Source organism: Takifugu flavidus, chromosome 12, assembly GCF_003711565.1.
Source record: "Takifugu flavidus isolate HTHZ2018 chromosome 12, ASM371156v2, whole genome shotgun sequence".
Classification (NCBI taxonomy): Eukaryota; Metazoa; Chordata; class Actinopteri; order Tetraodontiformes; family Tetraodontidae; genus Takifugu; species Takifugu flavidus.
In genome coordinates, this window is record NC_079531.1 from 582,035 (window position 1) to 600,805 (window position 18,771).

At 53.7% G+C, this 18,771-nt stretch overlaps 6 protein-coding genes across 13 annotated transcripts; 1 reads left to right on the forward strand and 5 right to left on the reverse strand.

The window, feature by feature from the left end:
* Window positions 1-780: 780 nt before the first annotated feature.
* Window positions 781-2,704, reverse strand: cbln18 (cerebellin 18). Its single transcript, XM_057049305.1, has 7 exons — window positions 2,574-2,704; window positions 1,930-2,029; window positions 1,662-1,841; window positions 1,418-1,576; window positions 1,257-1,345; window positions 1,087-1,167; window positions 781-1,009 (listed from the first exon to the last, which is right to left on the reverse strand). The coding sequence occupies exons 1-7, from the start codon at window positions 2,574-2,576 to the stop codon at window positions 884-886; spliced, it is 738 nt and encodes a 245-aa protein (XP_056905285.1). The 5' UTR covers window positions 2,577-2,704; the 3' UTR covers window positions 781-883.
* Window positions 2,705-3,975: 1,271 nt separating this feature from the next.
* On the reverse strand, window positions 3,976-5,478 carry LOC130534770 (uncharacterized). Of its 2 annotated transcripts, XR_008952966.1 has the most exons (5): window positions 5,389-5,478; window positions 5,196-5,288; window positions 4,972-5,112; window positions 4,448-4,891; window positions 3,976-4,141 (listed from the first exon to the last, which is right to left on the reverse strand). XR_008952966.1 is itself a non-coding variant. In XM_057049308.1 (4 exons), exons 1-4 carry the CDS (start codon window positions 5,432-5,434, stop codon window positions 4,500-4,502), a joined length of 672 nt encoding a protein of 223 aa, XP_056905288.1. In that variant the 5' UTR covers window positions 5,435-5,478; the 3' UTR covers window positions 3,976-4,499. The 2 variants fall into 2 exon arrangements, 1 of the variants encoding a protein (XP_056905288.1); XM_057049308.1 differs by having other exon boundaries at window positions 3,976-4,891.
* An 859-nt stretch (window positions 5,479-6,337) lies between these two features.
* On the reverse strand, window positions 6,338-8,893 carry LOC130534769 (complement C1q-like protein 4). The gene is made up of 4 exons (XM_057049307.1): window positions 8,162-8,893; window positions 7,979-8,086; window positions 7,066-7,206; window positions 6,338-6,998 (listed from the first exon to the last, which is right to left on the reverse strand). The coding sequence occupies exons 1-4, from the start codon at window positions 8,181-8,183 to the stop codon at window positions 6,565-6,567; spliced, it is 705 nt and encodes a 234-aa protein (XP_056905287.1). The 5' UTR covers window positions 8,184-8,893; the 3' UTR covers window positions 6,338-6,564.
* A 116-nt stretch (window positions 8,894-9,009) lies between these two features.
* On the reverse strand, window positions 9,010-12,753 carry ftr86 (finTRIM family, member 86). 3 transcript variants are annotated; one of them, XM_057049297.1, is made up of 10 exons: window positions 12,620-12,753; window positions 11,156-11,758; window positions 10,977-11,072; window positions 10,661-10,894; window positions 10,439-10,595; window positions 10,259-10,333; window positions 10,057-10,188; window positions 9,812-9,979; window positions 9,530-9,732; window positions 9,010-9,419 (listed from the first exon to the last, which is right to left on the reverse strand). In XM_057049297.1, exons 2-10 carry the CDS (start codon window positions 11,615-11,617, stop codon window positions 9,084-9,086), a joined length of 1,863 nt encoding a protein of 620 aa, XP_056905277.1. In that variant the 5' UTR covers window positions 11,618-11,758; window positions 12,620-12,753; the 3' UTR covers window positions 9,010-9,083. The 3 variants fall into 3 exon arrangements, with proteins under 3 accessions (XP_056905277.1, XP_056905278.1, XP_056905275.1); XM_057049298.1 differs by lacking the exon at window positions 12,620-12,753 and having other exon boundaries at window positions 9,812-9,871; window positions 9,944-9,979; window positions 11,156-11,942; XM_057049295.1 differs by lacking the exon at window positions 12,620-12,753 and having other exon boundaries at window positions 11,156-11,942.
* nudt8 (nudix (nucleoside diphosphate linked moiety X)-type motif 8) lies at window positions 12,055-14,372 on the forward strand. 4 transcript variants are annotated; one of them, XM_057049301.1, is made up of 5 exons: window positions 12,059-12,205; window positions 12,730-13,431; window positions 13,501-13,633; window positions 13,711-13,788; window positions 13,951-14,372. In XM_057049301.1, the coding sequence occupies exons 2-5, from the start codon at window positions 12,731-12,733 to the stop codon at window positions 14,146-14,148; spliced, it is 1,110 nt and encodes a 369-aa protein (XP_056905281.1). In that variant the 5' UTR covers window positions 12,059-12,205; window position 12,730; the 3' UTR covers window positions 14,149-14,372. The 4 variants fall into 4 exon arrangements, with proteins under 4 accessions (XP_056905284.1, XP_056905281.1, XP_056905283.1 ...); XM_057049303.1 differs by having other exon boundaries at window positions 13,999-14,372; XM_057049302.1 differs by having other exon boundaries at window positions 12,152-12,284.
* mfrp (membrane frizzled-related protein) lies at window positions 14,166-18,723 on the reverse strand. Of its 2 annotated transcripts, XM_057049299.1 has the most exons (13): window positions 18,396-18,723; window positions 18,197-18,305; window positions 17,399-17,536; window positions 17,148-17,306; window positions 16,846-17,065; window positions 16,475-16,605; window positions 15,883-16,008; window positions 15,738-15,814; window positions 15,520-15,668; window positions 15,294-15,424; window positions 15,060-15,194; window positions 14,853-14,980; window positions 14,166-14,766 (listed from the first exon to the last, which is right to left on the reverse strand). In XM_057049299.1, the coding sequence occupies exons 1-13, from the start codon at window positions 18,447-18,449 to the stop codon at window positions 14,542-14,544; spliced, it is 1,782 nt and encodes a 593-aa protein (XP_056905279.1). In that variant the 5' UTR covers window positions 18,450-18,723; the 3' UTR covers window positions 14,166-14,541. The 2 variants fall into 2 exon arrangements, with proteins under 2 accessions (XP_056905279.1, XP_056905280.1); XM_057049300.1 differs by lacking the exon at window positions 18,396-18,723 and having other exon boundaries at window positions 16,846-17,306; window positions 17,399-17,596.
* Window positions 18,724-18,771: the final 48 nt, after the last annotated feature.

The following is an 18,771-nucleotide window of genomic DNA, read 5'->3' on the forward strand; positions in this document are numbered from 1 at the left end:
GAGCCACGGCGGCCGGCCCGAGTTGGGCTGGTCAGCAGGAATTTTTCAAATACCAGCGTCACATCCCTCCCTATTCAGCAGAATGGTGAGGGAGCACCACAATACCGCCTTGTTCCTCGGCTACACGGGCGCCCCCACCGACGGGGACGGAGCTGCTCAAGGGCACTTCAGCTCCCGGGAATGTGTGTGTCACCGCACGGAACTCTAAGGGCTCAGACTTTACCTTAGTCATGACAGCATGAGCACGGAGAAAAGAAGAGGTAGTTGAAAGATGGATAAGGGAGGGAGGGAGGGAGGGAGGGAGGGAAGGGGGGAAGGGAGGGAGGGAGGGAGGGAGGGGGGAGGGAGGGAAGTGAGGGAGGGAGGGGGGAGGGGGGAGGGAAGGGAGGGGGGGGAAAGGAAGGAGGGAGGAAGGGAGGGAGGAAGGGAGGGAAGGGAAGGGAAGGGAAGGGAAGGGAAGGGAAGGGAAGGGAGGGAGGGAGGGGAAGGGAAGGGAAGGGAAAGGAAAGGAAGGAGGGAAGGAGGGAGGGAAGGAAGGAAGGAAGGAAAGATTAAATAATTTACATGCAGGCAGAGATCTTCTACTGGTCACAAGTCATCTCTCTCCTTTATTCTCTCTTTCTCTGTTTCTCTGTGTGTGTGTGTGTGTGTGTATTAACAGCGAGTGTGTATTAACAGTGTGTGTGGTGAGTGTGTGTTACTGTGTGTTTGCCCCCCCCCCCCCCGTTTCCCCCAGGTCCACATATCAAGCACGTGTCTACGGTTCTGTGTCCAACAGCCTTTATTACAGGTTAATAACACCAACAGCCTTTATTACAGGTCAATAACGTTCAGGCTACGTCCAGTGTGTCCACGCCCCCAGCGAGGCCCCCCAGCCTCGGGGTCAGTCGGTGTCGGGGTAGACGATGTGACCGGTGAAGATGTTGTTGTGCAGGCCGTTGCAGAGCTTCCTCCCAGACATCAGCTCCACGTACACCTGATCTCCTCTCTGCATCTGCAGCAGGACCACCTGAAACGCAGATGATTCCTCACATCTGCCCCCAGCTGCTGCCCCCCTCCCCCCGCGGCGAACACCCATTATCTGACCTGGGTGGCGCTGTCTTCACCATCCTCACGGTTGTTCTCCCATATGCTGACCGTCACGTTCCCGTTCTTCATCAGCTGACACTGCAGACACCAGGATGCACCGAGAGGAATGACAACCAGCCACCAGGGGGCAGTCCTGAGGCTCCTTACAGGCTCTCCGACTCACTTACTTTATGATAAATGCGTGTGTCCTTTTCCACCAACGAGTAGACGGTGTAGGAAAAGAGATAAACGCCGGCGATGGGAGCAGTGAAGACACCTGACGAAGGAGGAGACGTGTTAGCTGAAGCTCAGCACAGGTGTTCTTACCTGCACCCTGTGTCTCTGTTACCTAGCGAAGGGTTATATCCTTGGCCGTGGTTCAGCGTGACGGAGGCATACGGGAGGGGCACGTTGGTGTTGAAGGGCCCAAAGCACCTCTCATTAGTTCCAGGAATCAAGACGGCAACGTTGGGGTTCATGGTGGCTTTGAAGGCAACCTTGATACTCTCTGAGGTACAGAAGGATTTATTTATCCAGGGCTACCGACGCTCACGCATGTGAAACACCTGTTGTGTGCACGTTTCATCCCTCACCTGAGTGCTGGAGAACTCTGCTGCCGAGCTGGCTGACGTCATTCCACAGAGTTTTCAACCTCGTGAAGGTCTCCTCCTCCAGCTGGTACATGTCGTTGGCTGCACAGCAGCACCCCCGCTGGCGGGTGAAGGTACAGTTGCAGTCCCACTTGTCACAGGTCAGCGGCTCGGTCCATTTAACTGGGAACAGATGGAGGTACGGTGGGAAACAGCAGCAGCATCAGGGGAGAAGCACGTGCACCAAGACCTGGCTGTTCCTGCCACTTACGCGCAGCATCCTGCAGAATTTGGATGCTGTTGGACTGGGCTCCCACGTGACCACAGAGAAATAGCGCCTCCAACAGGAACAAGAGTGGAAATACAAATATCTATCAAATAAAGGAGGCTACGATTAAAACACGATTAAGAACATGAACTCAGCAACATGGAGGGTTAGAGTTAGAGGGTTAGGGTTAGGGTTAGGGTTAGGGTTAGGGTTAGGGTTAGGGTAGGGGTAGAGTTAGGGTTAGAGGGTTAGGGTTAGAGTTAGAGGGTTAGGGTTAGGGTTAGAGTTAGGGTGAGGGTAGGGTTAGGGTTAGGGTAGGGTAGGGTTAGGGTTAGGGTGAGGGTGAGGGTTAGGGTTAGGGTAGGGTTAGAGTTAGAGGGTTAGGGTAGGGGTAGAGTTAGGGTTAGGGTAGGGTAGGGTTAGGGTTAGGGTTAGGGTTAGGGTAGAGGGTTAGGGTTAGGGTAGAGTTAGGGTGAGGGTTAGGGTAGAGTGAGAGTGAGGGTTAGGGTAGGGTTAGAGTTAGAGGGTTAGGGTGAGGGTGAGAGTTAGGGTTAGGGTTAGGGTTAGAGGGTTAGGTTTCCCCCCAACACATCAGGCTGAACATACAAATGCACAAATGAAGGACAGGATCAAAACTAACAACCTACCATTTCGCTGGTCTCTCCCACAAAACGAAGCTGCTGTGAGTTTGTGGAGGCAGATTTAAACCCAGACTGGTTTGGGTGGCACAAAACCAGGGTCCAGCTCCGCCTCCTCGACACCGACACCCTCTCTGGGACCACCTGCGTGGCTGCTGTCACCCTCTACGGTCTTTGTTCTGTCCATAAAGACTCTTACGAGGACAACGGTGTCCAGTTCCGTCTGACACCCTCTACTCACAAACACTGTTGTTTTATGTTTCCCTGCTGCCCTAAATTGCTCGACAGTGAACAGAACAAACACCAGTCCGGATTCTCACGAGAGAAAAGGGATCCGACGTGTGATGTGAAAGTTCTGCAGGACAATCAGAAGAATCCCAGCAGGTTGTACACTCATAAAGAAATCCTCCAAATGTAGGAGGCAGATAACAACGTGTCAGTGGAGGAGTGACGGGCGTGGACAAGTGGACCTGTCAGTCCCTCGTGGATGCTCATGAGAGCCAGGAGACCAGGGATGATGATGAAGATGAAGATGAGGATGATGACGATGACCTCTGAGAACCATCCATTCACACCCTCTCCACCTCCTCCCGTTGCACTGAGGAGGAAACTTGTGGAGTGAGAACATGCAGGAGAGAAGCTGCTTCCACAAAAGTTTTCCTTTGCATCTTCTCTCGTCCCCTTAGGTAACAGGGTGTTTCCTGGGTCGAAGGCCAGGAATCCCCCAGTCAGCTGACCCAGTTCAGTCTTACCTGCCACATTCAAGCCAGCGTGTCTCAGGTGTTTTACCACCACAGAACGTTCCAAAGCCATTATACTCCGACCTCTGGTGTGTTTTACAGGACGACCCTGAAGACTGGGGACCATGAGGGGGTCTCTTACATCTGGGGATCACAGCTCATGTCTCTGTGATTAATGAAAGTATTGGAGTGTTTTATTAATAGAATGTTATTTTGGTTGTGCTAAATTCAAATGTATAGATCATAAAATGAATGAGGTTGCCTGTAGTTCCACAGCCTGCCTCAGGAGGCGCCCTGAGGGTGATTGTGTCGTAAACATGTCTATAGTAGAACAGCTTGCTTATAACAGTATAATTAACTACAAGGATGTGAATCCTGAGGCTGGAGGCCCAAACCATGGAAAGACTAGAGTCCTGCTGAGCTGTGGCTGCTTCAGGAGTTAATGTAATCATAGAAATTCACTAAAAAACTGTTTCTGATGCGTGCATCACAGGTTGACTCCAGCTCCAGTGGAGCTCACATGAGGTGAGGGGGTTGGAAATCTCCTCCCACAGCCCACAACCAACAACAAAAGGGTCACATTTCAACCTTGGTTCATGCTAATCTCATCTGTGTGAATGTCATTTCTGCTGACTGCAACATTCCTGATTACTGTGGAATAACGAAGGAGATAATATTTCAGTAATGTTTAATGTGTTTCTCTTGGAATCATCAAATACATCATGCTGGTCTTTGCCTTGAAAGAGAGAAAATGATCTACAGTTGCAACGATCAGTAACACACAGGCTTCATCTCCAGGCCTTTATTAGCGGCTGGAGCAGCACAGTAACACACGGGCTTCATCTCCAGGCCTTTATTAGCGGCTGGAGCAGCACAGTAACACACGGGCTTCATCTCCAGGCCTTTATCAGCGGCTGGAGCAGCACAGTAACACACGGGCTTCATCTCCAGGCCTTTATTAGCGGCTGGAGCAGCACAGTAACACACGGGCTTCATCTCCAGGCCTTTATTAGCGGCTGGAGCAGCACAGTAACACACAGGCTTCATCTCCAGGCCTTTATTAGCGGCTGGAGAGCAGCCAGTACACACAGGCTTCATCTCCAGGCCTTTATTAGCGGCTGGAGCAGCACAGTAACACACAACTCAGTCAGCGTAGAGCAGGAAGGCACTGAAAGTGTTGTAGTGGTTGTGGTCATCACAGAGGAAGCAGCCTTGGTCCAGGTGAATGGATGGTTCTGACTGACACCTGGTCCCCGGCCTGCAGGTGAAGGGCCACCACAGTGGTGGTGCTGTCCTCCTGGTCCTGCTTGTTCTTCTCGCTCAGCCCAGTGACCTTCAGGCCGTTAACCTGCAGACCAGCACAGGCCGCCAGTGTGGTACTGGAGGCACCGGCATCGCTGTAGACGGTGAGCGCCAGACTGTAGACCCCCGAGCGAGGGACGGTGAAGACCCCGGTGCTCCCGTTGTAGCCATCACCCTGATTGATGAAGACGTGTTTGTAGGTCACGACCTTGTGGGCGCCGAAGGGGCCGAAGCATTCCAAGCCCTCCTCAGAGTAAAGGGCGACAGACATGGCGACGTAGTTGGCTGGAGACGGAGGTGAAGAGTGCGAGGGTCACTACGTCCACAGAGACCACGTGACTGAGGTCAGAGGTCGCGCCCCTTACCTTTCACGAGGCTCAGACTCTGCTCCGTCTGCAGGTACGTCTCCTCCAGCTCGTTCAGGCTCCTGTTGAAATGTGTCCTCAGCCTGTTCACGTCCTGCAGCATCAGGCAGCAGTGGCAGGAACGCCGCTCCGCCACGCACGCTGCACGGGAGAACACACAAACGCACGTTGCCTTTCTGCAGCGAGGCGGCGCGGCGGGACGCAGGGCGCCGGCGCCCACTTACCGTGGCCCGGTTTGGGCTCTGGGGTAGTTTGTCCAGGCTGGTTCCAGGAATACTTGGCAACAGCTGGACACAGCAAACAGAGCAGCACAAACCCTGGACGGGGAAAATAGAGAATAAAGAGCCGGAAACATCTCGCACGCCGGATCAGGCGCCGCGGCGCCGTACATCCGAGCTGGTTCTGTCAATATCTCACCTCTCATGGCGCCACTCCTGAAATGTGAGGGACTGATCCGGAGCATCGGGGTGGTTCTGCACACACGTCCTCCCTCCTGTATTCCTCCTGCCTTTCTTTGCTCCACCTTGTTCTCTTTTCCCTTTGTTGTTTTGCCTCTTTTACCCTGATCTGCCCCAGCGACACCCTCCTGCCCCAGAGGGGTTTTATCTACCACATCAACGGAACCCTTGGTTGGACCGCTGACCCGGCCTGAGCTGACAGGTGTTCTACGTTAGTACTTAAACTGAGGCTTTTTTCTTTTTGGTGGAATTTAGTTTACTCATTTTTAAATCTGCTTTATTTATTCTGCATCATTAAAATGAGGCATTTTTGCTGTAGAAACGTTGTTGTTGGATGGAACCTTCAAACGGACCCGTTTGGGCATCACTCTTAAACACCAGGAGTGAGAGAGTGAGAGAGCTCTCGTGATGTGACGACAGCTTTAATCCAAAGAATTGATGTTTCATCAAATGATGCTTCTGCATTTAATTCAAATCATCTTGAAAGATGAACCTTTAGTGTTTGTTAATTATGTGGAGGTTTTCTTTTTTTCTTTTAAACTTTTCAACATTCTTAATTTATCAGGCAGTTTCAAGACCGAGTTATCCAACAACAGTCTTGGTAAAGAGTTTGAGCTCAAGCACAATTTTAATGGTGATTAGACAAAGGACGAGTTCCTGAACGTGACCGAAGGGATTCAACCTTTGGGCAGACTGATGGTGACTGGACCAGAGGCACCTTCTCCAGGGTCACAGAGAAGCCAGGATGGTGGGCTGGACAGAGGAAATGGACCAATCGGACATTTGGTGGGTCTGTTTGGGTCGTCTACCTCCGTCAGGACGTACAGACACGGCGTGCACGAACAGCCTCATTAGAGCGACCTCGTTAAAGGGCAGAAACCTCTGCTTTGTTATTGATGAGATAATCATTTATACTTTATTCATAATCCTCCTTTATTTAGGGCATTAACAGGATGACGCAATATTGGCGTGACAGTAAATGTACAGCTGCTACAGACACGCAGCGCGGCAGCTTATTCAGCTGTATTTCTGGCATCTTGAAAACAAGTGAACCTTGACAACTAATATGGAAACAAAAGTGTTGCTAAGATGGAAACAGCTTAAAACGGTCTGAAGGCTGCACCCTTTATTTGGCTTAATTAGTAGCATAGAGAAGGAACCCACTGAAAGTGTTATAGTGGTTCTTGTTATCGCAGAGGAAGCATCCGATGGGCAGGTTGGCGGACACCTGGTCCCCAGCATTCAGGTGCACGGCCACGACCACGGTGGCGCTGTCCTCCTGATCCTGCATGTTCTTCTCGCGCAGATCTGCGACACTCTTGCCGTTAACGTGCAGAGCGGCGCAGGCGGCCAGCGTGTTCCCGGGGGAGCCGGCGTCGCTGTAGGCGGTGAGGGCCAGGCTGTAGGTGCCAGCACGGGGGGCGGTGAAGATGCCCGTCTGCTGGTTGTAGCCATTCCCCAGGTTCATGAAGATGTGGCTGTAGGTGACGACCTTGTCGTCACGGAAAGGGCCGAAGCACTTCAGATTGTCGTCATTGTTCAGAGCGACGGAGAAGGCGCTGCGGCTGGCTGGGGGGGAGCAAAGAAGGGTCAGAAAAGGGCTCCGTGTGGAGGGATGCTGGGGAACCTGCCTCACCTCTGACGTTGTTGAGGATGTTCCTTGTTTGGGTCAGTTGCAGCTCCAGCTCGGCGAGGCTGGTGTTGAAAAAGGTCCTGATCCGGTGGATTTGCTGCTGCATCAGGCAGCAGCCGCACGACGACTGGTCCGCCAGACACACTGCACACACACACGGAGCGTCGTGAACACACACAGAGCGTCGTGAACACACACGGGAGCGTCGTGAACACACACGTGAGGGTCGTGAACACACACGTGAGGGTCGTGAACACACACGGAGCGTCGTGAACACACACGGAGCGTCGTGAACACACACGGAGCGTCGTGAACACACACGGAGCGTCGTGAACACACACGGAGCGTCGTGAACACACACGTGAGGGTCGTGAACACACACGTGAGGGTCGTGAACACACACGGAGCGTCGTGAACACACACGGAGCGTCGTGAACACACACGTGAGGGTCGTGAACACACACGTGAGGGTCGTGAACACATACGTGAGGGTCGTGAACACACACGGAGCGTCGTGAACACACACGGGAGGGTCGTGAACACACACGGAGTGTCGTGAACACACACGTGAGGGTTGTGAACACACACGTGAGGGTCGTGAACACACACGGAGCGTCGTGAACACCACGGAGCGTCGTGAACACACACGGAGCGTCGTGAACACACACGTGAGGGTCGTGAACACGCACGGGAGGGTCGTGAACACACACACGTGAGGGTCGTGAACACACACGGAGCATCCTGAACAGCACTCAGCCCCGACTCCAGGGTGGGCTAACCCTAACCCTAACCCTAACCCTAACCCTAACCCTAACCCTGACCCTAACCTAACCCTAACCCTAACCCTAACCCTAACCCTGACCCTAACCTAACCCTAACCCTAACCCTAACCCTAACCCTATTTGAGACTCCTCACCGTTGGCTGTGTTGGGGTCCGTGTCGGTGCTGCCTCCAGGTCCTCCCCAGGTGTAGCTCTCATCAGCCTGGACAAAGACGCCTTTCAGCAGACACAGCAGGACAATAGCTGGGAGGAAACGGAGCAGACACAGGTGAATACGATGCACCGTGCTCTACTGTCTTAATGCCACATTTATCTCACCTCTCATGGTGAAGCTGCACATGGACGACCGTCTCAACGTGGACTGACACTGGCCGAGTCCACATCTTTATATATTTGTACTATGGCTTCTCCTCCTTAGGTGCCCCAGTAGCCCCTCCTTGTTTTCCATATTGCTGCCCCCCCTTTTTAGGCCGATATACTAGCTGCAGCGCCTGAAAGCTCCTCACCTTTATGAGGGCGTCTGAAAGGTCTGTCTCTTGATGAGGGATGGACCTTTCAGACGCGCTGGTTTTGTGTTTTACATGTGGGTCAGGTGTCGCCCGAGGGAAGAGTTCCCATCAGCCAGCAGACGCCAGCGATCCCTCCTAATATTAAACTAAATGGATTTTCTTCATCACAATCACACGTTTTCAGCCCACCTGTGACCAGCGGATGTGTTGGTTTACAGGAGGAAGTGCAACCGTCTCCATCGGGACCTTCACGTCCCGTTAAAATGGCCGCCACATCATGTTCTGGAATTGAGCGCTCGAAGCTCAGATGTTCAGGATGACCCGCTAAACTCGCTGAACACGGTCGATCAGATCAACCCACTCCAGAGACCACGAGGTCGACATTGTTCCTCTGCATCTTGTGTTGCTTCCATGAAGTGGGGCAGCCTTTTGAGGAACGGACACGACAAAACAAAGGTCAAATTACACCAGGTCATGTGGGAACCCGAGTGATTCCACAGCCGAGCCGAGAAGGGATGAAAGCTTGGAGAGATCCAGGACGGGTCAGCAGGGACCAACGATACCATCAGCAGGGTTTCAGCGTTCCTCACGTTACACCGTACAAAACGGACCCTGAAGGGCTTTTCATTCTAAATATGCCCCCAAAAAGACAGAATACATGATTTAATCGTCTTTATTCTTTCACAACACGTTTCTTTTTACTTGATCCTGTGATTTCCTGTCTCAGAAGCTCAGTCTAACTGGCAAATAGTCGCCGCTCCCCCTGCTGCCGACCCGAAACGGAAGCCTGGGTACAGCGGGCCGGAGAACTGGCTCTGGTGGCGGTGGATGAGATGAGCCTGGTTGTTGGCGATTCGGTGAAAGGACAGAACCCCCGCGTGTTGGTCCAGGTAGACTCCGATCCGCCGGGCCTTCGGCGAGCCCAGGAGCTTTTCCTGACCATCGTGCCAGAAGGAAAAACCAGTGCCGGACCAGTACAAGCTCCAGGAGAGAGCATTGTGACCCAGACGGCTGCTGTCATCGGAGCCTTTACGCGTCATCTCCCTGTAAGCCACCGCAACGGTGATCTGAGGAGGAGGGAAAAGGAAAGGGAAGCAGGAGGTCAGGGAGCAGCTGGTGTTCATTATGTGGTCACCTGACACAGGAAAGCGGACCCGATTAATCCTGATTTCTGTACCTTGGGGCCCGTCCACTCCACCTCCCAGTAGTAGGGGCTCCCACCCAAAGGCTCTCTGCAGAGAACCTGCCTCCAGAAGTGGAAACGTTCCGGATGGTCCGGTGGGTTCAGGTTCTCGGCCTTCAGGGTAGCTCTCCGGCCTCCGTCTGACAGCTGCAGGTGGCGATAGGCCGTGTTGGGATCCATGGTGGGTTCGAACCGGACTGAAAGGACATTTGATTGGAGACCTGCAGGCTTGTGTCACATGGTACCGCTGGTGAAGTGGCGAGGGGGTAAACCTACACTTCAGCAACTCCTCTCTTGTCTTTGGTTCTGGATTTGCAGATGCTGTCGTGGGCTGGGCTGAAGAGCCAAAAACGGGCCGTCCTTCTTTAGAACCTCCGAGTGGGTTTTTCTGTGTGTTGTAATACTTACGCTGGGGCTTCAGGACGGGCAGAGGGGGGGCTGAGGCTGCAAAAGATGTGGAAGCTTAAACAATCAGCTAAATCCGACCCAAGAAGCTTCTCTAGTGGGACGGCTTTTTGTACCCTGAACCGGTGCACGAGGTGGCGGTCCGGAGGCTCCAGACTTTTCTAACGTACTGATGGGCGGCGCTGGTGGCGAGGGCGGCGTGGGTGGCGCTGGTGGCGAGGGTGGCGTGGGCGGCGTCCTCTCAGACACTGAGTTAAATAAGAAAACTATGAAGTTCATCAGGCAGGTTCCTCAGTGGATATCAAGCTTCTCTGTAACCTGTGCTCTGGCTCTGGGCCGGTCCAGCTGCATCAGCGCCGCCTGCTGCTGCTCCTGTGAGCGGTTCCTGGTTCACTAAGAAGAGAAGATTATAATAAATAAACATTCCTCCTCCTCCCGACGTGACGGACACGGATGAATAATCAGGTTAGAGCAGTGGTGCTGAAAGAATAGACGGACGGAGGGCGGTGATCTTCTCCAGGCTGCGCCCGCACAGGTCCTTCACCGACTCCTGCAGCTCTTTAGTGGTGGAGCGGATGGCAGCGACCACGACCTCTGGCGGCGCCGACTCGCCCGTTCCCTCTCTTTGACCCAGCGGTTCCATCGTGAGGAAGTTCTGAGGAGCAGAGGACGCCGTTGCTACGACCGTCTTGTGACTTCCACCCCCCCGATGTTCGCTACCTTCAGGAAGCAGACAGGATCCTTCATGTCGGCCAAGCGGATCAGCTCAGCGCTCCTCCGGTGCAACTGGGCCACTTCCTGTTCCAGCCCGTTGACCCGGCCCTCCGCCTGGCTGCCCAGGGAGGCCTCGTGGCTGCTCAGGAGCTCGGCGACGCGCGTGCCGGCGAGATTCACACTCGCGACCAGCTCTGCGAATGAGTCAGCGTTTTCCTGCTGCAGAGCCTGAACCAGAGCCTGAGGACCCACAGAGCAGGAGGATCCAGTGTGATCCAGTGTGATCTGTTCTCCGTCAGATCCCAGTTTGATGAAAAGTTACCTTGTGCTGACGAGCAAAATGTGGGATCTCGTTCAGCGTCCTTTCAGCCTCCTGGATTCTCCTCTGAACGAGTGCTTGCTGCTGCAGAAGGTCCTCCTGCCACACACACACACACACACACACACAATATAAATAATAAATATAACAATCCGCTACACGTGGGGCGGGTTAATGCCCACCTGTCTCTCCGCCCTCTCGGCCTGGGGTCTCACCACACAGTGTCCCTCGTGTCCATGTCGGCAGCACTCGGAGCAAACGCACTCTTTATCGTCTCGGCAGAACAGGTCCAGGGGCCGGCGGTGCTGAGGGCAGGGTCTGGCCTGTTGTGGCCCGGCGTCCGGCAGAACCTCCACGTAGACGGGCATCGATGCCGCCGCCGAGGGGTTGTGCTTCAGGCTGTTGGCTCTTAGCTTCTCCATAGCTTCCACGAGCAGAGTGCTCTTGGCCAGAGAGGGTCGAGGACGGAAGAGCTGCCTGCACTGGGGACAGCTGTACTCACCATTAGTGGCCTTTTTGTCCCAGTGGCGCTGGATACAGGCCAAGCAGTAGGAGTGTCCACATGGCAGCGTGGCGGGCTCCTTCAGGGTGTCCAGGCACACGGAGCAGGCAAAGGCCTCCTCTTCCAGCCAGGCAGAGGCCATGGAACACGATGACAAGAAACTAGTCCTCAAAAGCAAATCCTGGACGTTAAAGCGTGGCGTCTGAGATCTTGGTAGCTTCAGGCACGCAAAAGAATGAAAGGCGGGTTCAGCTGAAGGCGACGCACCCGAGAGCAACAGCAACTGGGAAATGTCGGAAATCACAGGCTCTTTAAATTTGACTGGGTGGAACTGGTAGAACTGGAAAGTGGAGGAATTTCACCACCACAACCAGTTCCACACAACCACACATTAGTTTCATTGTGAACACTTTGCCACGACCATCCAGAGAACCGGAATAATAACTCTGAAGTTAAAAAGCTTCTGTTAGAGGGAAACTTCTGAACGTGACGGAACCCTTGAGGAACCGGCTCGGTTCTGGTGATGTCATCAGGAAATATTGGGACTATTTGTTCTCACCTGCGCCCAGAAAGCTCTGATTTAAAGACGCTGCTCACCTGCTGCCTCGGCCGGCGCGGGCCTGACGTCACCACGGCGCGGTGACGTCAGGCCCGACGTAAAGCGACGCCGCTCCGCCATATTGGCTGTTGGAGGTCGGCGCTAGCATCTGCTAGCTTAGCAACTGTTAAGGTGGGCGCCTCTGAAACACATCCCAGACCTTTAAGTTTGGAAAGTAGCCGCTTTAGGGTCTTTGTCTACACTCACGTCGGTAAAGTCGAACGTTTCCCGCTGACAGTCGGTAGTTTAGCCGGCAAATGTTAATGTTCCACTAGCTTGCTAATGTTGCTACGCTGTGCAGATGATAACCTAACTAAAAATGCAGGTGCTTATTGATGTATCAAGATGCATCATTGGCCCGAATGTGTGCTTATTTTAGTTAATTTGTCGTAACTTTACAAGCAGTTGTGGGTGGCAAAAAAGTTTCTCGGTGGTGGAACTGGAGACGCGACCGACGTCTTCTTGTATTGGCTCGTAAAGTTAAACTTTAAAATGTTGTTGATTAAAACAAGTCTCATTAGAGGTGTTAATTGACGCTTTACTCACCTCGACTTTATTGTCAAGAGGTTAATTAACACAGATTCGGTGAATTAATTGGGACCAGGCTTGATGGAACCAGCTTGATTGAAAGGCTTCTTGTGCGTTTCTTTTGCTAGGATGCTGAGGGCCCCCCAGATCCGGACCTGTTCTGGGTCCCTGAGACCACTGGTGCTCAGAGAATCCCCCGCTGGGGCCTGTTCCCAGCCCAAATGTGCAACCTGGCCTGATGGAAGGGCAGTGACAGGCTGGAAACATGGACTTAAGGAGGGGACGCCATTGTTCATGGATACTTTAACATTTCCTACATGTAAGCCTTTACTGAACTCAGAGTCTTTGAGTCAACGCCTTAAAGCTGTCAGAAATCTGGACTATTTTACAAATGGAACTTGTTTTCCATCCAGGAGAAGGCTTTGGGACACTCGCCCAACCTCGCTCAGTTTAACCCCAAAGACTGGATGTTACTTTCAAAGACTCGGCTTTGTCAGAGCCTTTAGCTTGTTGGCGCCGCATCACGTTCACAGTAAATCCCTCTGGCTCGCTCTTCCTCCAACCAGAGCTGCTAGTCAGGCTGAATCTCATGTGACAGGCGCTTGGAGAGACTGTCTGTCTGCCCAGAATGAAAGCAGGTGTCGGCAGAGCCTGGTGTCCAATCTCAGGTTCTACGAGGGAAACGGAGACGGGCGCTGGATGAGTAGCAGGAGGAACCAGGCAAGGTGGGCGTCGGTGTTGGTGGCGCTCTGCTCGGTGGAGGGAGAGCCGGCATTTCTCTTCACGCTGCGCTCCAGCAAGCTGAAGGGGCGGCACAAGGGGGACGTCAGGTCAGCGGCCGTGGGAAGCGGGCGGCAGCGTCCTCGCCGTGTTCAATTCTGACATTCGCACTCTTGCAGCTTTGCGGGAGGAAAGAACGATCTGTCGGACAGGGATGTGGTGGCCACGGCTCTGAGGGAGACCAGGGAGGAGCTGGGAATCACCGTGAGGCCCGAGAGCGTCTGGGGCACCCTGCAGCCTCTGAGGGACGCGGTGAGTCTTATGGGGGTTCTCTACGTGGTGTCCTCCTCGGAGACGAGGAGAAATGTCACTTTCTTTTCTCTCTCCAGTCTGCGATGATGATTGCTCCTGTGTTGGCGAATCTTGGCCCTTTAGAAGCTTTGTCCTTCCAACCTAATCCTGAAGAGGTACTGCAGGGGAGTTGCTCTCCAAAGGGTTTAGGGATGCGACCAGCTTGGTATCATGTATCTGCTGCTGGACGCGTGCAGTGTGAAGCCAGTGTTTGTTTTAAATGGAAGCAGATGGAAGCAGGATTTGAACCCAACGTCTTCTGTCTACTTGTGTTGCAGGTGGAGGAGATATTCACCCTGTCTTTGTCCCACTTGTGTAATCCCCAGAACCGCGGATACACACACTTCCGCACGGGGGAGCGTTACGGATACACCCTTCCAGTGTTCCGCAACGGGAAGCATCGTGTCTGGGGCCTGACGGCAACGGCTCTGGACCACACCCTGAAACTCATCCTCCCTCGCCCCCCCCCCCAGTAACGCATGAAGAGCAGAGATTTCAGCCACTTTGAACATTTTATTGATTACGGACATTTTTGGTTACTTTCTCAGGGTGTGTTTTTTTCTCTTGTGTGTTTAAGGATCTATGTTTCAAAATGTTAATTTGGCCTTTAATCCTCTAAGGTCAAAGGTCAAACCAGAGATTCAAAGTTAAGCTCTGAGGTGTCCTGAAGAATCAAGTCAATAAAGGTTGTTTTAAAGAAGCCACGTCATTTTTATCTTGAAACGGTCACCGAGCCAAACGCCCTCAGTTCTCCACCCGTCACGCCCTGATGACGGAGTGTTTCGGGGAGTGTCGCCAGCACGCACGCGAGGGACGCCGGGCGCTCCAAACCCCAACACTTCCTGCTTTACACGCAGAAACGTCTCCCTTCAGGGCCGCGAGCACTCGGTGGGGTCCTGTGAGTCGGGCAGGAGGTGGCAGTTGAAGGGCCAGCTGAAGGAGAAGAGGTCCAGGCCCGGGCTGCACTGCTGCTCAGCAGAGGAGCAGACGGAGCGGCAGGGCTGCAGCACCCCCCCCTGAGGGGAGCACTGGGGGAGGAACATGCCGCACACCAGCCTCCGCAAGGGCTCGAAGCAGGCCAGGTCCATCAGAACCTGGACACCGTGGCAAAGAGGGAGGGTTCAGCTCCAGAGGGTTGACATTTGTTCACAGTGATGATGCAGGAAAGGAGGCGTTTTACTCGGTACTGGCGCAGAAGAGCGGCTGCTTCTCTCTGGTCGGAGATGGACAGCCAGATGTTTGGGAAGGAGGTGAGGTTGTAGCTGAGGCCGCGGCACATTTCCACCTCGATGGCCTCGCAGGAGGACGCTGGGCCGACGGGAGCAAAAGGAACCTGGTGTGTTCACACGTCCTGAGACGCCGGCGCGATTCTGAGCAGGAGACTCACCGAATGGAGGAAAGGTGGAGTTGTCGCAGCCCCGTTCGTCCGCCCCGTCGGGGCAGTCGTTCCAGCCGTCACACAGCCACCGTGGCTGCAGGCACTCGCCGGTGCTGCAGGCGAACTGGCTGGGAGCACAGGTCCCTTTGGGGGGGGAGAACAGGACACGGGGGGGTGAGACGTGAAAGCTTCCACATGATCAGAACTAGTTCTAGTTCTAGTTTTAGAGCAGCGGCAGCTCACTGTCCAGGACCGACACCGCCTGGTAGGTGGCATTAAACCCACTGTCTGCTACTCCCTCATCAGCCACAAACACCACGGTCATGTGGGGGCCGGAGGACACCAGGTCTGGAGGGGAGGTGGTGCCGCAGAACCTGGAACAGACAGAATCCAGGCTGCATCACTAACACGTGCGTCCAACATCTGTGCGGCACAGCGCAGGAGCTTCACACGGGGGCCGGGGGCTCACCTGCCCAACACTCGACCCGCTCCGGTGCTCAGGCTGTCGTGCACCTCCACGTAATCAAACTCACAAACATCCTGAGTCTCCAGGCTGAAGTTCCTGAAGCTCAGCGTGATGACGTGACCTTCCTCCACAGATAGTTGCCATATGCACAGCTGGGGGGGGAGAGGAAGCGGGTGAGTTGAGCGAGCAGCAGCTTTCCAGCAGATGATGCGAGCGCCCACCTGCTGGTGGGGGTAGTTCCTGGGGTGGTTCGGACTGGACAGGGAGCCGGAAGGCCCCGATTGTTGCCCCCCACAATCTGTAAGAGAAGCTGGTGTCAGAGGTGTTGGGGACGTGAGTGGAGCTCCGTGCGCTGGGGCGCGGCACCTTTGTGTTTGTGGCTGCAGTTGGTCTCGTCGGTCCGGTCCTGGCAGTGGGGGTGTCCGTCACACAGGGCCCCCGGCAGCAGGCAGCGGCTGCTGTCGCACAGGAACTCGTCTCTGGAGCAGCTCCCTGAGACAGCACACGTCTGTGAGTGGAACGTCCTGGCTCCATCAAACGCCGGCTCCCATTTAGATGGACGTCCTCTGAGACTTGAAACTAAACCGTCCAGCATTTTAAATAAACACGGGGCCCCGCCGGTCTGGTTTTATGGCTCCTTTAAGAGTTTAAAAGACTCAGAGAGCAGCAGCTCCTCTGGGACCCTTCAAGGCTCTTTCATACCAGTTTTATTTATCATTCCTGTTTTGGTGGGAAATGAACCAACGTCAAATATGCCCAGAGAATGAAATGAGTAAAAAAGCTTTGGGGGCTCAAGGGCCCCCCAGCTGATTTATAGGTGAAGCTGTGGGCCCCTCACGTGTGACCAGAGTTCTCAGACATTATTGGCTGTAATCTGAAAGCAAACTGGGCCACAGGTGGAGACCTTCTCCTAAAAGCTTGTTATCACGTGCACGTCCATCACTGTGGGGGGGCTGACCGTGTCCAGGCAGCAGGGCCCGGTACTGAGCAGCGAAGCCGCCTCCAGCGATGGTGGCGTCAGAGCGGAAGGTGACCCACGCGGTGCTGCTGTTGGTGTTCACCGTGGGCGGAGCCACGTTACCACAGAACCTACGAGGATGGCGGAGGGTTAGCGCCACCTACTGGCAGGTTCGTCGCTGCCCAAATCACAGTTTTATCATTTAAACACAACAAAGTCTGTTTTCTCCACCTGAAAATGGCACAAATAACTTTAACTTTCATTTTAGTGGCCATGAATAGAGAAAGAACATAATGTTAAAGGGACTAAACAAACATAAACAGTATTTGAACCAATCATTGAAAATAACCGCTGGAAGCGTCTCGACGGACCTGGTGACCACCGAGCGGAGCTCCAGCTGCTCCTGCACCTCCAGCCAGTCAAACAGGCATGGGGACGGTCCCTCCACCGCCAGGCTCAGCACGTGGATCTGGACAGTAAAGGGGGGTGGCACTTGGATCACCCACATGCACAGTAAGTTGGGGGGGTAAGAGCCGGGGTGGTTAGGAGAAGTGAAACTGCCCTCTAAGTCAGTCAAAACTGCCCCACATCCTGACAGACAGAGAAGGTTGTCAAGGACAGACCAGACAGCCACCACACAGGAAGCACACGTGAGGATGCCGTCGGGTCTTACGCGTTGGCGGGATCGTGGCGGGCTGCGGCGAGGACGTGCTCGACCTTTGACCTCTGTTTGCAGAGATCGTGGGGGCATTTGGGGTCGCCCCACCGGGTGAACTCAGGTGGTCGGGAGGCGTGGAGAATAAGGGAGCCTCCATTTCTCGGCCCTTCTTCTCTACATCAGAGGGAGCGAAGCAAATGAAGCGTTTGAATGATCAGAACATGATGAGAACCCGCCGGCCCTCCTGCGCTGCAGCAGCCACTCACGCTGGAGGATGAGGCTCAGCGCCACTCCCAGAGCCACCAGCACAAGCACGGCGGCGGCCGAAACCACCACCGTCGCCCTGCCACAGCCTGGCGCCCCCAGCCGGGCGGCACACGCCCGGAGCAGGCCCCAGCTCGCATCTGGAGGATTATCACAGGTGTCAGAGGACACGACAGGTTAACCAGCCTCCCCACATAAAGCTGAGTAAAATGAAGAATACAGAGTATATATACAGTGTTCGGTCTTCTCTGGGAACTGTTTTACACCTTTTTTTTCTGAAGAACAGCAAATTAATATGAGATACATCTAATAAGGGAAAGTTTGAATTTACTTAAATTTTAATCCTGCTCCTCTTATGGGATGTAAATGAACATTTCCATCACGTCTGTTGTTTTCACCTGCGTGATTAACGATTATAAAGAACTAAGATTTCCACCAGCCCGAGTGCGCCCCCTGCCGGGGCGGTGGTGAAACACATCTGGTAGGATAACGAGAAGCAAAGCCTTTAGACCAGCGAATTAAGCATTTTCATATCAATCAAACGCTTATTTTCAATGTTTGCATTTTATAAACGTAGTTTAAACATTGTTGCAAAAAGCCAGATCGCCATTCTTCTTTCTACATGCAGTTTCCTGACCTCGCAAATATCCTCGTAAAAATGATTTATACAGTAAGATGAGCTCTTGATGTCATGATTTCCACGGCTGTAATAATAATAAATGTCGCCTAACTTCTGGGGATTTATTAAGAGACGTACAGGTCGACAGAATTGGTTGTCCCTGTTGGACCACTGGACTCACGGGATCCTGCAGGTTTGGTCGGTTCTGGGGTGGACGCTGCGGTCCTGAATCCCTCCACTCGCTCCTCTCGCTCCCCCTCAAGCTCAAAGGCAGGGTTGCAGAACACGTTCTTCAAACAATCATTTTTACAGTCATTCTTTCCCCACATTACGTCAGAATCCGCAGAAGAACCCGGTCGGTCTCCAATCATCATACTCACCTTATAAATGTCTGAGGATTCGGAGTAAACTGCCACTTGGCTGAGATCAGACATCTTCAGTGTGTTGAGGAACCTGATCTTTGCCAGCTCTTTCCTGGCATCGTTCACTTCTCTTCAGCACCCATCAGAACCAAATCCTGAGCTTTGTTTGGACATTGTTGGACATCCACAGACTGAACCTAAACATCCACGTTGGGCTGCGGCAGCATCATTTCTCCTGGTTTATTGATGATGTGCTGCGAGTGGTGAACAAAGCCGAGTCAGCTGAGAGGACTGAGCCGCTGGTAAGAGGAGGGCTGCCGGGGGGGGCGGTGGAGGGGGCCGGGGTCCTCGTTAAACCTAATAATCCCCACAGCGATCTTGTAAGCCCATGAAA

What these genes read in the sequence shown, in the direction of transcription:
- LOC130534770 (XM_057049308.1), bottom strand. Translation starts at nt 5,434, where the DNA reads ATGCTCCGGATCAGTCCCTCACATTTCAGGAGTGGCGCCATGAGAG. An exon ending in CAGGAGTGGCGCCATGAGAG is followed by an intron (nt 5,289 to 5,388) that starts GTGAGATATTGA and finishes TTCCCCGTCCAG; the next exon opens with GGTTTGTGCTGCTCTGTTTG. An exon ending in GAGTCTGAGCCTCGTGAAAG is followed by an intron (nt 4,892 to 4,971) that starts GTAAGGGGCGCG and finishes CTCCGTCTCCAG; the next exon opens with CCAACTACGTCGCCATGTCT.
- nudt8 (XM_057049301.1), top strand. Translation starts at nt 12,731, where the DNA reads ATGCTGAGGGCCCCCCAGATCCGGACCTGTTCTGGGTCCCTGAGACCA. An exon ending in TGCAGCCTCTGAGGGACGCG is followed by an intron (nt 13,634 to 13,710) that starts GTGAGTCTTATG and finishes TTCTCTCTCCAG; the next exon opens with TCTGCGATGATGATTGCTCC. An exon ending in TCCAACCTAATCCTGAAGAG is followed by an intron (nt 13,789 to 13,950) that starts GTACTGCAGGGG and finishes CTTGTGTTGCAG; the next exon opens with GTGGAGGAGATATTCACCCT.
- cbln18 (XM_057049305.1), bottom strand. An exon ending in AATTCTGCAGGATGCTGCGC is followed by an intron (nt 1,842 to 1,929) that starts GTAAGTGGCAGG and finishes ATCTGTTCCCAG; the next exon opens with TTAAATGGACCGAGCCGCTG. An exon ending in ACACACGCATTTATCATAAA is followed by an intron (nt 1,168 to 1,256) that starts GTAAGTGAGTCG and finishes TGGTGTCTGCAG; the next exon opens with TGTCAGCTGATGAAGAACGG.
- mfrp (XM_057049299.1), bottom strand. Translation starts at nt 18,449, where the DNA reads ATGTCTGATCTCAGCCAAGTGGCAGTTTACTCCGAATCCTCAGACATT. An exon ending in GCGGGTCGAGTGTTGGGCAG is followed by an intron (nt 15,425 to 15,519) that starts GTGAGCCCCCGG and finishes TGTCTGTTCCAG; the next exon opens with GTTCTGCGGCACCACCTCCC. An exon ending in GGCGGTGTCGGTCCTGGACA is followed by an intron (nt 15,195 to 15,293) that starts GTGAGCTGCCGC and finishes CCCCCCCCAAAG; the next exon opens with GGACCTGTGCTCCCAGCCAG.
- ftr86 (XM_057049297.1), bottom strand. Translation starts at nt 11,617, where the DNA reads ATGGCCTCTGCCTGGCTGGAAGAGGAGGCCTTTGCCTGCTCCGTGTGC. An exon ending in ATTTTGCTCGTCAGCACAAG is followed by an intron (nt 10,895 to 10,976) that starts GTAACTTTTCAT and finishes GTGGGTCCTCAG; the next exon opens with GCTCTGGTTCAGGCTCTGCA. An exon ending in GGAGAAGATCACCGCCCTCC is followed by an intron (nt 10,334 to 10,438) that starts GTCCGTCTATTC and finishes TTCTCTTCTTAG; the next exon opens with TGAACCAGGAACCGCTCACA.
- LOC130534769 (XM_057049307.1), bottom strand. Translation starts at nt 8,183, where the DNA reads ATGTGCAGCTTCACCATGAGAG. An exon ending in GTGCAGCTTCACCATGAGAG is followed by an intron (nt 8,087 to 8,161) that starts GTGAGATAAATG and finishes GTTTCCTCCCAG; the next exon opens with CTATTGTCCTGCTGTGTCTG. An exon ending in CATCCTCAACAACGTCAGAG is followed by an intron (nt 6,999 to 7,065) that starts GTGAGGCAGGTT and finishes GCTCCCCCCCAG; the next exon opens with CCAGCCGCAGCGCCTTCTCC.